Source organism: Nyctibius grandis, chromosome 15 (genome assembly GCF_013368605.1).
Source record: "Nyctibius grandis isolate bNycGra1 chromosome 15, bNycGra1.pri, whole genome shotgun sequence".
NCBI lineage: Eukaryota > Metazoa > Chordata > Aves > Nyctibiiformes > Nyctibiidae > Nyctibius > Nyctibius grandis.
This window is the reverse complement of record NC_090672.1, coordinates 4,046,763-4,061,609: the sequence shown is the minus strand read 5'-3', so window position 1 is coordinate 4,061,609 and position 14,847 is coordinate 4,046,763. Positions and strand designations below refer to the sequence as shown.

Genomic DNA, 14,847 nt, shown 5'->3' with positions numbered 1-14,847 from the left:
TAGCTGTTTTGTGGGCCTGCAGCAACCAAAGTTGGAGCCAGACTTTAGCTCAGTCACTTCAAGAACAGAAATGCTCCAGTTGGGCTGTTCTCAAACATGTGGCTCTGTTCCCTGTGGGGGACAGCTCTTAATCTGAAATCCTGCAACAGTTTAGTGAAAATACACCGATTGTAGGAGCATGAATTTTCCTTGAGGTACAGAAATGTCGTCCCTTCCTGCAGCGAATCGCTGTCAGAGGCAGGGACAGGCTGTAGTTCTGAGTATTACAAAGTGTCCACCATAAAACGATCATCAGTGTGAAGAACCAGTACCAGTAATGGCACTGGGCTCTTCCGTAGGGGACTCTGGATACTTTACTAAAGGCTCCTCTGCTCTTCCCCATAGGTTCGGAAAACGACAGCCAGTCAAGTGTACGAAATGCTGATAACCTACAGCGATGTAGTTGATCCTGCCATTATGGATGAGGTTATGACCATACTCAGCGATACCAACTGGTAAGTGAAGTTGTTGCTAGATAGTAATAAGAGCTGAAATAATTTCTGTACCACTGAAGTTAAAAACAAAAGTCTGTGACTTTGAAAGCTGGTGGCAAGGAAGTGGTGAGAAACGATACCGTAGTTTTAGCTGTTTATTGCTTCTAGGCCAGAAGAGCATTGCTGAAAATAATTCTTCTGTTCTAAAGAACTCTCTCTTATATTGTCCCACTGGAAGGCGGTATGTATAAAATCACCACTAGATAAAGTAAAATATCCATATTTTTCTAACAACATAAAAAGGGAGGAGATCTTGGAAATCATCCATGAAACAGAGCGAGCCTGGGCTGTGCAAACAGTCAAACTTCAACTGCACAGACAGTTTCTTGGCATTTATGAGCACTGGCAGGATTTGGGGAAAGGAAGGATCTCTGCAAGCTGGGAAACAACAGAATTAGCAGAACAGCTCAAATCTCCCATGAAATGCAACTGCTCAAAATGCTCCAAACGTTGTATTCAAGCAAATGGTTTGAATTGGAACCGTTTAGCCATTTCCCAAGCAGATGATTGCATGAATTAAACAACCCCTTTTATATAACCTAATTATTTGTTTTACCGTTACCTGTAACATCAGCTCCTTCTGAGCGCAGGGGGAACAGTGTCTCGTTCTTCAGGAGCAAGAGTCACCAGAGCAGCACGGTGTCTTTCAGGGGCGGGAGGGACTCTCTGTCAGCACCTTTGAAGTGACAGGAGGAGGGAATATTCACCAGAATTGGGGCACTGGCTTTTTCCTCTTCTGCAAATTTGAGCGTTGTGCATTATAGTCACCTGGAAAAGTTTCTAAAAGGTGGCAGTGCCTATCTGAGGAAATATGGAGCTTTAAGATACTAATTAGTTTATTCGTTTTGCTGCCACGATAAACATTGTTTCCTTGTTACAGATGATTCTCCTGGGTCATGGGTCTACTAGCCCGACACCTCGCCTCAAACAGTAGTCAAAGTTAATACATGAGAATAGACAGATATTAAAAAAAATATATATAATTTATTTAGTCATTATATTAAATGGCTTTTTGTCTTCATTGACATTTCATGGAAATAAAATTAACCTAGACACGTTCAAAGAACAAATACGCCTTAAGGTTGTGGTTTACATATTTTCAGACTGCATGCTGACATTATTTAACTTTTATTTAATTTCTATTTTATTTTTGTGCTTGAGCTTAAATTAACTTTATATTTGGGAGAAGAAAACTACTTTTTTTCATTACAAGGGATGGCTGCTGCTCTTTTTCTGAATTTGCCAGTACAAAATCAGACTAACGGTCTCAGATCTGAAGAACTGGCTATCAACAATTCTGACTTGCTTAACCCCATAGTGATGTTCAGTATTGTGTTTGGTGTGATTCAGTGCTCGCTTATGAAATCTGCATTTAAGAGCAGGCTTGCTCACAAGTTACAGAAAGAATTTGTTAAGAGAAACAATGGAGTAGGATGAGCTTACTGCTGTCACACAGGGATGTTTCCAATGTCAGAATTAGAAGTGGTACCCACGGAATTGCTACAGCAGCAACAGCAGTAGGACAGCTCTACTCATAAATGGGTTAGTGAAACAAAGCAAAATTCTTCCTAAAAACCACTTCAGAAAACTAAATATTCTATTTTCACCTTGTCACTTCCCAGGTGTGACTGGCTGCCTGTTTTGTTTTGTCTTGGTTCAGGGCTTGCTCTAAGTGCCCCGTTGCAATATGTCCACTGGGCTAAGATTAAAGATGAGGAGCTCGTTTACTTAAAACTTAATTGTTTTATCTTGGTAGATTTGAACTGTTTACAAAAGAAGATACTTGAAGTCCTTGCTGAGTGTCAGAGCGAGCTGCTTGTTATTCTCAAGCTCTCTCAGTGCTAAACCAAGCATAGTAAATTCTGAATTACAATAAGCATTAACATCAGGGAGCCAAATGAGAATTAATATTTGAGGAAGGTGATAATTACTGGCATATGCATATTTGTTCCTTGGTGGAACTACAGAGAGTTTATCATATGATTGTGTAATTCAGACTTTAAACAAATAACTCCATAAATAATAACTTTTTCTTTAGCCACAGGAAGGTTTCCAGTATTAAATAGGACAAATTGTCCAAGGTGTCTATAAAAAAAAAAGTTCAGATTATTTCTAACTTGCCCTTCATGCCTTTTTCTCTCTAGTTTTGGACTGTTTATGTGCTAAGAGTTACATTTTTAATAGCCCATTTACAGTTGTTAAGAAAAACAAAATAAATATACTGAATTGGGGAGTAACACTAGCAGTCTCACAGCATTCCAGTTAGAGGGGTAGATTTTTACAACGTGGAGAAGAATGTTGTCTGTGTGGATTTTTGGCATTTGGGGGCTTTTTGTTCTTGAGGAAATTATCTCATGGCCATCACACTACTTCAGAAACTGTTTAAAAGACTCACAAGTTTTAGGTCTGGATTTTCTGTTTCAGGAGAAAGCTTCTATAGATAGTAGAATGTTCGCCAAATCCAATGACATTTATTTAAATTCTTAATGTGAAGTTTTCAAAAGCAAAAAAGGAGCTGTAAATTTAGAGAATAAATGAGTGAAGTTCTAGTCAAAAGGGCTGTATGAATAAGTGTTTTCTCTTTTGGAATACAAACACTTAAAAGAAGAGTCTGGGACACTGTACTAGTAACTGTCACTGCTGGAAGACCTGCTGGGTAGTTATGGTTTATCTGGCTTAAGATGGTACAAAAATGTTACATTGTTCTTACTGTGACACAACAAATCCTCTGCAATTTGAAATGTACACAGAAGTACAGATGTGTACGTAGTAATAGAATGATAAATGGACAGCTGAAGAAGTTGTATGTATGTAGCCAACTTCAGGTGTGAATTTTTGAATTAACTGGAACATATTCCTCACGCAGGGAAGCGGGATTGCCGGTAGTAAGAGAGAAGCGCAACTGTCTCTGTGATCTCATGAAAGTGCCCAAGCCGCAGCTGGTGTCCAAGGTAAATTCTGGAAACGTGCTCCGGAGGGTTTTTCCAAAAAAAATCGTAATGATCAATTGTTCCACCAGCTCTGCTGTGTACTTTGGTGCAACAGATGCAATTATTCACTGGTTCATGAATATATCAGTGTGCACCAGGAGGAACATCCTCACAGCTTACTGCAGACTGTATGGAATTGCTGAAGACTCTTGTCTTAAGCCCTTCCAGTCTTGTTTCTTGAAAACATTCCAGACTTGTAGTGTGACATCTTACTCAGACAGAATGCAAGAATGAAATAATACAGCACAGATGTTTCCAAAACTGTTCGTCTGCCCTTTCTGAGGAAAGAAAAAGGATAAAAACTTCCCAGTGAAATTCAACAACAAAATTATAATGTGGTTGTGCAAGCCACAGAATTCTAACGCTGCCTAAGAGGAAGAATATAAAAGTTAATACATTGCTAAGGAGACAGATGATATATCCAATATGTAGGTCCCAGGTCATTTTAATGCAGATAGTTTGGAATTGCCCATCTGCTCAGTATTTCAGAAAGTAAGAGTTTCTGAGAGGTTCCTTTCCTCTCTGTGCAAAGATGAGGAGGCTGAATTATTGCTGTTTTAGAGAACTTGTGTTAATGTGACAATTTACAAAGAAAAATTATTTTTACTTTAAGTAATACAAGACAAGGTGAAAACTCTTGATGAGCCAGGGCTACTTCCCTAGTATCACAGGCATCCACAGCGTATAATCTATTCTGTAAATTGATGAAGCTTAAAAATAGCGGTATAGCCATTTATTCTTGGCCTTTGTAATTTTTATTGTTCTCCTTTCATAGTTGTAGAAAGTTTAGTCCTTTGTAATTATTTTAGAATTCAGAACCATCACCCATGCAGTCTTCTTTCTAAAGTTTTTCCTAGTAGAGTGGATCTTCGTTCCCTTCATTTTCTCATTAAAATATTTGAACACCATTAAGTCTATTTTCATGACTAGAATTACACAAGGCATTAGTTTGTTGCCCTGCACGGTTCCCTTTCAGAACCCCATTAGCCTTTTTCACAGCTGCAACATCTGTGGCTGAAAGTCACCGAGTCTGGTTCTCCTCCAGGGCACCTAAAGGTGATCCTGGCTAACGGCGCTTCGGGATATTACATTGTGTAGGTCTTTGAGGGCAGCCAGTTCTTCCTGTGTAGTATTCTGATAATCCTTTACACTGAAGATGCTTCTTAATGTAAGTAGATCCTATGCTTTGAGTTGCCATTGATATAAAAATATATTTTAAAAAAAGTATAGTTAAAAAATTGTTCAGAAGAGTAACAGTTAACAAATTATGAATAACCTTCAAGAGTGCATAACACTGCTCGTCTTCAGGAGCTCACATATCCTGAGAACAGAGGAGAAATGATAGGGGAGGCCAGGCATAACATTATGAAAAAGTGAATGAAGTTAATTTCTTATGAAATCAACACTTACCATTCCTTTAAAACTTGTACAAATAAAATATGCTAAAGGATAGTTAAAAATGCAGATGTTAAAAAGGGCTGTCAATATTATAGCTCTGTATGTCTATATTTTCTTCTCCGTTTAATTACAAGATTGGGATACTGTTAAAATAGTGCTACAAGCTACTCCCCGTGACCTCTTTCTTTTCTTTCTCTCTTGTAGAGCTCAGCGTGATGAAGTTGCAGGCACTGGCTGCTGGTTTGTAAACTGAAGCTCTTGGTTTAGGTGCCATTAGGACTGGAAGAGTTTGTGCTGGGGCATCCTGACAAACTGGATTCTCAGCACGAGCTGTGAAGCGCACTGTTGAACACAATAAGAGGCAGAGATTACATCTTACAGCATTGTGCAGATGTGCCATGTGAAGGCAACAAAGATTCCTGATGTTTTCTGTGTTTAAAGTCATTCTCTGTAGCCACAAGATGGCAGTTTCTTTTCATACTTCTGTCACAAGTGACCTGGGTTTTTTTTGATGTCAGTGATTTATACTTCCACAGCCCTGAATGGAGCCATTCAGCCTGTGCTTGCTGTACACACGTGAAGTATTAAACCTGACTTGCTGCGTTAGTCTCTTAAAAGAATTGTTTTTCAGAGTTAAGAATGGCAATGCTTGGTGATAATGAAATCTTCCTGAGCATAAAGTATCTCTGTGGATAAGTCTGTCATTCTTACGTCACAGTCGAACAAAAAAAAAAAATCCAGGTTTCACTTCAGCTAAAGTCAAAGCCTCTCTTAATAGCTCCTTGTAGAACTAATTTAAGCAAATGTTTTTTTCTGGTAAACTACCTTTAGGGACTAAAGCTTTATTTTTTTCCCTTGAAGAATACAGAAGTGACTCAGTACTTCAAGCAACTGCCAGGAATTTAGACCATTTCTTATTGACTGTAAAAAGAAATGGCTACAGCATTTATCTTTAGTGAGACTAATGTGAGGGGGAGGACAAATGCACAGGCAACATGACGTTCTAATTACAGTGTCATTTGATGGTTCTAATTAAATCCTACTATCCCAGCACTTCAAGTAAAACAGTGGCTCTGTGTGTGTGTGTGTATATATATATATGTACACACATACACATCTATGAAAATTTGAAAGGAAGGAATAATTCGGGCAGAGGAGCTAAAACCAAGACGGTTTCTCTATGAAGTACGTGCTACAAACTGCAACAGTCTTCTCCTGCAGGTGTTCATTTCCAAAACTATAACCTGTCTCACTCTAAGAGTCTTTTTAAGAAGATATCTATAAATTGTATTATTCAATACTTCTTAAATATATTTGCAACCTCGACTGGCAGGTGAAATTCAGTGTAGATCAGTGTTACTCACAGACTACTAAACAAGCAGTACTCAATTCCCATACAGAGCAACAGACTGAGTTGGCCACGTGGCTGCACGCAGGGCTGCTCACAGGCATCACTGCAGAAGAAACTCCTGAACCCACAGCCCTGTGTTGTTCCACTGTCATTAAAATGGAAGTTTCTAGTACATTCTCAAAAGGTCTTGGTTTTGCAAAGTTACACCTCTAGGTCTCTGCTGCAAGAACACCACGAGTTGCGTGGGCAAAGCCTGCTTATTCACAAAACCTGAGACAGGCCAGTGCCAACTGCGAGCATCTGTACGTAGGGGTGTCTGGCTGCCAGGTGACGTTACAGACGCACCGTCCTTCCCACCCAGCCCTGACTCAGTGGGTGCCACACTCGCACCTCAGGCCCAGCCCTGCGCAGAGCTTTGCCTCCGCACGCACCAGCTGCTGCCACCAGTAGCAGGAAATGAGCCAGCGGCAGGGAATGGTTGAGGGCCCCAAGCAGTGTTTGACAGAAGCCTCTCTTTACACTGCCAGAGGTTGCAGGCTTTGCTTGATGCATTTTTAAGGCTTCCCTATGGTAACGGGTCTCTGTAACCTTATGGCCTGTATTTGATGGTTGTTTAAATTGGAAATACAATTTAACAAGCAACCTGAGTTTGGTAAACAAGTGATGTGCGCTAGTAAAATGAGCAAATAGCATTATCCGTGGTGTAACTAGGACCTCCCTGAGAAAGGGGTTACTCAGCACAAAGATTAATTTAATGAAGCACAAATTACTAAAAAAAAAATTCTAAACCTCTTAACACTTTGGCTGTCCTACCCACAGGTACATAGAGGGTAACACAGCTTCAGTATCGCTGCCTTACGTTGGTTTTTAGTTGAAGTGATAATAATCCACCCCTTCCTTCAAGTTCAGCGTGTTCAGGTTTGTTTCAAATGCTCCACCTGTCAAATCCTGTGAGGGAAGAAAAAGAGAGTTAGAGCAACCAACCTCATTTCAGGTTGTAACAGGTTTTGGTAAGTTGGTTCTTCAGACCACAGAAGAAAGTCCTGTTTGCAGAACTAGACATAAATAAACCAAGGCTCAGAGATGTTTCCATTCCAAAATTAAGTGTATGTTGAAAACTCAGTGTTCAAATTAATATGTTTGGGCGGGGACAGGGCAGGGGAAATTATGCAACTCATTCTCATGCTGCTACATAGAACACAAGGGCTGTCCTAAGCCCGGCTCTGCAGACAGTGGGCTGCACGTTTTGCTGTCTAATGCAGGCGTTTTCAGAGGATGGACCAAGGGAATTTGACAAAAGAGTGATATTTTTTTTTTTGTAGATCTTGACCAATGATCAGCTTGTCTGATGAAACAAACCTTTCATCAAGCAACTGAAATATTTTGCATAGTTAAAGGCGTTTCCTTTTGAGCTGCAGTTACATTATCTGAACAGGAACCTGGTGGATTTGCTCCGTGAGCAATCTCGCAAGGCGGTGATGTCATTAAGGAAACATGCCAACTTCAGCATTTCTGAGCATTTCTGCTTTGTTCTTCCCGCAGCCCTTCGTTCTACTGATCCTCAAGAATGTCAGAAAAAAAAAAAAAAAAAAAAGAATTAAAGCTCCCAATACTGTAGGAGGTAGGTAAAGAGATTGCTGGTGTTCTTTTGGCTGGCCCAGAGCAGCAATATTGAAGTTCAAACAATGCCCAACAGTACTGCAGACGTTCAGGAGAGGAAGTTACAAAACCAGCGTCTGACTCAAACTGTAGAGTTAAAGGAGGGGGAATGCTAGACTTTGGCTAGAGTAATTGGACAAAAAAATTGCTCTGGGATCTTTAATGAACCCGAGTTCAGAAACTTTAATGAAACTGAGTTCAGATTTCTGTCTCACATGGAAGACCGTACATCCACCTTCCTGCTCACCTTGGACCCATCAGCTGACCTGCTGCAAACGCACTCACAGTATTTGCGTGTTGCTTGGAAACCTTCAGTCAAGGAACAGGGAGTCTAATAACAAAACAAGCTGTCCTGTCTCCTCCAAACCTCTGCAGTGTTTCTGCTGCCTGAATTTATATAGGAAAGGAAATACTGCGTGTGTGTTTCAAACCTCTTGCCCCAACCAGCACGCTGTGCCTCAAGATCACAGAGTCACTCCCCTTTCTCCCATGTGATTCTCATCTACCTGCCACGTTCTTCTGTTTTCACTGGCAATGCCAAAAAAAAAAATACAAAGATGACATCATCTGATCCAGAACTTCAACAAAACACCATAACCACCAGTCATAACAATTATAACTGAGCTCTGATGTTTACTAACCATAAAAAAATTAAGAATAGCTCATGATTAATTTAGAGAAGGGCAGGAAAGGGCCCATGGCACTGGGCTTTTTAAGCAAGGGCTCCATTTACCTGAGGTAACCAATTTCTTCGCTGAGTGGTAAGGCCGTGATTGTGAAAGAGGCCGAGTACTTTTTTTTCTTTTTTAACTTCTTGAAATCAAGAACCCTTGATGGTACATTGAAGGCCTGAGTCCTACTTTCATAATTCAGTTAAGATCCCAAACTGTCACTGGTCCATCTGCAAAACGTACCGCTCACACCGGGGCAGGGAGTTCTGCTCAGAAATGTACGCCTTGATTGCAACCTTTAGCCTCCACTTATTATTTCATAAACCCAAGATTTCCCAAGTTAGGTCACAGAGTACAAACCAGTTGCGTTTCGCTTGCTGAAAAATCAACCTGCTCTAAAGAAGGGTTAAAAAAAAAAAAAAAAAATACAAAACCCCCCAGATGCTAAATTAAGCGGGAGAGTTAAAACCAAACCTTTCCTTTCCAGAGCACAAGGCTGAGGTGACAGAACAAGGCAGGGTTTTAAAATAACTGGTCTAACAGTAAATTTACTGAAAACTTTATACAAATCAAACTAGTTTCATTACTGAGACGGAAAAATAAAAATCCCTTTCCTTTCAAGCACTTGGTACCCGTGCCAGAGTGGGGTACAAGACATGATGTCTCTTGCTTTTACCTCAAAGTGAGAGAAAACACAGTACAAACCCCTCGGAGGTGCTGCTGCAGGCTGCTACGCAATTGTCACGAGCTAAAGCCACAATTTTATTCTTTTCAGCAAAAACTTACACACAGAGAGCAGAATTTCAGGTGCAGCCCTTTGTGAAGCTGGTTTAAAATGCAAACTGAGCAGGGCTCACACAGACTGACTGTTTTTTCCGAAATGTTTTTACATGGTAACAAAGTCACGCCAATGCCAGCAAGGGAGGAACTGCCCGAAAAAATAAATAAGCAAACCCTGCTCCAAGTACTTGGCCAGCAGAGTTGTTTCTTACAAACAACCCACTTAACAAACACATCTAATCTTCAAAATTACCCTCTTAGAGATGTATATAAACATGCAGGTTTTGTCTGTATCAAAACTGAAAATAATCCCCTACCATGAACAGCAAAAGACAAGACAATGAGGCCCCAGGACACTTCCTTCTTCAGCAGGAAGGTGCTGAACTGATGTTGGTAAATAATAAAGTTAAATTTGGAAGTCTGGGATGTTTAGGAATTTATTTACGAAATTAGCTAAGAGGATGTGCAGCTAATTCTGCCTTACATAAGCTTCCAAAAGTTCCATGCAACACGGAGCTAGGCTGTAGTAGTTGCATTGACAGCTGTCTACACAACGACCGTCCATACGTTCACCAGGGTTTTGCTTGCTGTGTGACCTGAACCACAGAGCTGCGTAAAGCTGCTTGCCCCAAATAGTTTGAAACTACAGGTCATCTGTAACCTCTCAAACACAGGAGTGTTGTTTTTTTCCCCCACCCTCAGTAGGCACAAGGATAGCAACCTTTTAGCAGAGGAATTTTGTGTCTGGGATGTGGTCTTTTGCATCAGCCTGGGGCTTTAACTTGTAACAGCAACATTTTTTGCACAGTTTGATATGATAAATCTGGGTTAATAGCATCAGAGGCAGCAATAGCTATCACAAAAAAAAAAATATAATTTTTCAGTTGACGCAGTCTTATTATTTTATGTACTTATCCCCATCCTACTTCTTCCTATGCTCCCACTTTCAAAAAAGCATGTTGGAAGAAGAACTGTAGAAAAGGTGATGAAAGAAAAGCAAATGGGACGTTTTGTTTTTAGCTGTGGGCTCCACAGAAAGCAAGGCAAACAACCCCGAAACACAGCAAAGACTAACCCGCGGTGTTCTACTTGGCCTGCACAATATCAACACAGATGAATGAAAAGGTTCAATACTCCGCTCTCCTCAACCCATTTAGAAACCATTTCCTTTAGTGGTCAGGTCTAGAAGCTTGAAAGCTGCTGCAGCCAGGATACCTGAACATGTTAAACCACAGCCATTTCTCAACTTGTTTTGGTAGAAGACTACTTTCCATGACAAAACTACTACTGAAAACTGTGGCCATTTCACCCACAACCTTGCAAGTAGTAAAAGTGGGATTTCACGGCTTCTGACAGCCTCCACGAAGACTCCCGACTGTAATAAAAGAGAGCAAGTATGACAATGGCTGAAAGAGGTTGAAACTATTCCTTAAGATCAGCTGTGAAACCTGATGGTAGAGAAAAGTCCAGCAGAGTCGGTGCTGGAGTGGGACTCAGAGCACTGCTGCTTGCTTCCCGAGACCCTCTGATTCCTTTTCTCTCTCCACTGGGTTTTACACTTCCTACACTCTAGTATTGATACATTTACAGTTTTTATTTCTTTCTTATGTTGCCTGTGGTTTCTCAGGTGATAACAGGGTATTAGGTACCGCTAACAGAAAACTTTGGTTTCAGTTCTTTCTTATATATTTGTTTTTCTAACAACCTGATTCTCTGTCTTCATAATATTGAAATAACAATATGGTATAATGACATAGGTGTACTGTGAGGTTCACATTATTAACAGGTATCAGTATTAAAAATCTGTAAAAAAGGTAAGCTCCAGCATGGACTTTCACTAAGTTGTTATGCAAGTTTCTGATCAGCATCGTTCTCTGTTGGGCCACTATTTTGTTGTCCCAGCGTATAACGCTGCTGGAGCTCCATACACGTTGATCTTTATGTACCTCTGCACTAGGGTGTTTTACCATCAGCTCTCAGACCACCAACTTTCACAGCAGCCAACTGTGTAATTCAGTCAGGAAGTGTGAGGGGTAAGGAGGTAACCTGCCTGCAGATTCTAGAGATTTCGCTCCACACGAATGGCTGTTGCCGTTCTTAAATTCTCCTAAAAAGTGGGCTGCTTCAAAGAGAGATTTTAGAAGCAACTTTACAAACTCTGTTTCAAGTAGGTCAAGTTGTATTTCCAAAGAAAATGCCGCATACTACTTAAACAATACTATGGCCTGTAGCGTTCTGTGATCCACAAGCAGAAAATGCTCAGTGGCCACGAGTGGAAAAATACACTGAAATCACAACTGAAGTCACGGACTGGAGTTTTCAGGCGCCATGTTGTATAATAGTCTCATTGTAAGGGCTTCACAAATTAAATGTGCTTTGCAACAGGTTGCACAGATGTTCTGTCTAGGGACTTCCACCCACCATTATATGTAGTATGAAAAATTAAATTAGTTGTAATATTACTAACTTATCCAAGAGTTTATCAACCAAGAGTACATGATAATGCCCTAAGGTACTTTCAGTTTGGCTTTACAACTCCTAGTTATGATCTCAGGGTTGATCATGAAGTTGGGAGCGCTAAGTCAAAAGCAGACTGTACCAGATGAGATGAGATTCAGCTAATCAGTCTTTGAACAGATCTAGTACAGTGTTAGGATGTCGGTGTTTATCGGTAGCTACAGGCTGTAGTTACTGTTAGAGACTTTTTTACTAGTGTTATCCCATACACTCTGCTTTGCTATTCTAAATACAGCAGCAAAATAACTGCTGGTTATCATCGTCTAGTTATGTTATTAGGTCAATTAAACCAGTTGAAATAAGAAAGTTACCACAGTCAGGCACAGAGGAGGCTTCAGAATTGGCAGTGCCAAACAAAATGGCTTTTAAGGTCTGATTTAAAAAACAAAGCCTTTGCCATGCATAGGGCTGCAGAATGTTAGGAATGAACCAGGCCGGGTGGGTGACTATTGCCTCATTTGTGCATATAATGTCGTCGGGCAAGAAAGTAAACCAGACCCAAGCTCCTTTACAGAAGCTGTACCTTTCATTATTCATAATACTCCTTTACTTAATACTGCTGTTTAAATCCCTGAAATACTCCGCACAGTCCATTTCACAAAAAAAGCCATTCAAGTGCATAGTAAAAGCTTCTGGGAAAAGCTACTTACAGTAAATATAAATTCGTTTCCATAGGGAGCAAACAGGCTAGAGGTGGCACTCACCAGCTTCACGCAGATGACGAAGGGTGGCCTTGCGTCTCTGAAGTGACATATGGGAATTTTTGGTTTTGGTCTCTCCTGCAGCAAAAAGCAGTAGACTTCAGTGGAGAGGCACACAGGGTTACTCGTTAGCTTAGTTTTAGGAGCTACTAAACACTAAACGGGGAAAAAAAAATATTTTGAGGCCTCATGCTACACAGTCCAGCTGGTCACATGCATCTGCTCATTATTTTCCCAGTCATTTCAAGTACCCCTTATTTTCTTACCATAATCTTTCAATACAATTGTGCTTCTCTGAACGAAGTTACACGTTACACCAGGTCTGAATTAAGAGCTTTCTGCTGTTGAAAGGAGAAGGTCTCACTACTCCACTGCTTCTTACTTACCTCCAAGCTCTGCTTTAACCCTTTCCCAAACAGTTCCCTCTTTGATCTCGTTCCAAGGTATGCTGCTTCAATAGCCTACCCCATAAAAAATATGTTCTTTCTTTTTTTTGGCAGTTAATTTAATGCACTTTAGTGAGCTGCATTAGCTTACTGTGCCATCAGAGAGGCGTCAGAGCAGGCACAACAGTGGATACAAAGGAGAACCTTCCCCTCTCAGTGGGAGCTTAAATGGCTTATGCCCAACTGGGACTTCACCATGGATCCAAGCTGCAGAATTTTCTCAGGATTCACAACAGGTTGCAGCACAATCTTCTTTACGACTGATCTAGGAGGATGGGTATGTCTTAGGAAGACAAACGCACAGGATCTGTAACAATTATGCTGATAGTATCACTGCACTGGTAGTTAGCAAGTCCTCAGTATTCCAGGTCAAAATCCTGAACTCCGATTGCTTACATGGAGCTGAAAGCACTCGTTAGCTTCCCAGTATAGAATTTGGTTTTACAGTTACTCCAGTCTAACCACAAGCTGTATCTGAGGAGGTGCCCTTCCTCTCCCTCTACCCTTCCTTCAGTCCTACTCCCATCAGATACAAGGATCACGCAACCTCAGAGGAATTTGATTCACAAGATAACTTGCTGGAAAACTTTTTATTTTGAGGGTTCCTTTTCTGCCAGACCAGCTCACTGAATCAAGTCATCCTTTGGCCACAAGACTGCTAGACCCTTTATAAACAAAGCAGTGGGAGTGTGTGGCTGAGGCCAGTGTGCGAAGTCAGACCACCCTGCAGCCAGACTGGCTACGCTGTGATGTCCAACTGCGCTCTCGGAAGGCTGCGCTCACAGGATCTGATCCAGTGCGCTGGGAAACTAAGAACTGTCTTTTCACCAGCTGTGGTAGGGACTGAATCTGGATGAAACTTTACTCCAGGTCTTGAGCTAGCTGCTATCATGAAATTCATACGGCAACAAGACGACGTTTTTTTGTTGTATATGGTTTGCTTATTGCCATCTAAATATCATGTCTCCTTGTCTAGGGAATAAAATGTTGCTGCCTACAATTTTAGGCTCCCAAGGAACCTATCGAAGTTTTAGATCGAGTATACCTATAGAGTAACTATACTATTTTAGAGTATAACTATAATATACAAATAGGTTACAATTAACCACAGAAGCTTTATTTTCATAGATATTTGACTTTTATCCATCGTGAGCCAAATTCTGCTCCTACTTAAAAGAAAAAACTGTCAGTGAATGCTATGCTTTACCCCACCATCAGAATCCTTTCAAAGTATATATATTTGTCTTTCTAAACTGACTTCAGTGAGTGTGAGGCCCATAGTTCTGGCTCCATACTTCGCACTCCAATATCAATCCTCAGCTATCCAGCCTTCTGTCACGGCCTCCTTACCAAAATGAGTTGCTATACAATATTTAAAATCACTGATGTATTCTTTCATCACATTTCCCAGAACACTTCCAGATCACTGTAAAGAATGTGAGAGTACTTATAACTGACCTCAGATTCTTCGTAAGTGTAGAAACCTTTTGTTATCTTCTTTTCATCAACGTCACAAAACGCAGTTACCTGGCAAAACAGAAGCAGAGCATTTCAATACCATTCTTTGCCACCTGCAGATATCTCACCTGTAGTGTGTCTATGTAAGTAATGCTACAGGCACGCAAATGAACACAGGAATAGGGCAAGGCACCCTGCTCCTCCTACGGAGCTGTCGGGGTTTGACCCGGCAGGCAGCTAAACACGACACAGCCGCTCGCTCACTCTCCTCCCGCCCCCCAGGGAATGGGGGAGAGGATCAGAAAGGTAAAGGGACTTGTGGGTTGAGATAAAAACAATTTAA

The 14,847-nt window shown here is 40.9% G+C and overlaps 2 protein-coding genes across 4 annotated transcripts in view; one reads left to right on the top strand and one right to left on the bottom strand.

Annotated features, from left to right (window-relative positions):
* Positions 1-7,328, top strand: part of TBCD (tubulin folding cofactor D) — a 129,019-nt gene extending 121,691 nt beyond the window's left edge. For both annotated transcript variants that reach the window (XM_068413043.1, XM_068413044.1), the window contains exons 38-40: positions 385-494; positions 3,400-3,484; positions 5,126-7,328. In XM_068413043.1, the coding sequence (XP_068269144.1) occupies positions 385-494; positions 3,400-3,484; positions 5,126-5,137 (207 nt within the window). In that variant the 3' untranslated portion in view covers positions 5,138-7,328. The remainder of the gene's footprint in view (positions 1-384; positions 495-3,399; positions 3,485-5,125) is intronic.
* The window catches only part of B3GNTL1 (UDP-GlcNAc:betaGal beta-1,3-N-acetylglucosaminyltransferase like 1), a 134,699-nt gene continuing 121,349 nt past the window's right edge, over positions 1,498-14,847 (bottom strand). Inside the window, exons 9-12 of one of the 2 annotated variants that reach the window (XM_068413045.1) lie at positions 14,505-14,573; positions 12,604-12,678; positions 7,132-7,220; positions 1,498-5,263 (exon numbers count right to left, since the gene is read on the bottom strand). In XM_068413045.1, the coding sequence (XP_068269146.1) occupies positions 7,140-7,220; positions 12,604-12,678; positions 14,505-14,573 (225 nt within the window). In that variant the 3' untranslated portion in view covers positions 1,498-5,263; positions 7,132-7,139. The remainder of the gene's footprint in view (positions 5,264-7,131; positions 7,221-12,603; positions 12,679-14,504; positions 14,574-14,847) is intronic. The other variant, XM_068413046.1, reaches the window with a different exon arrangement.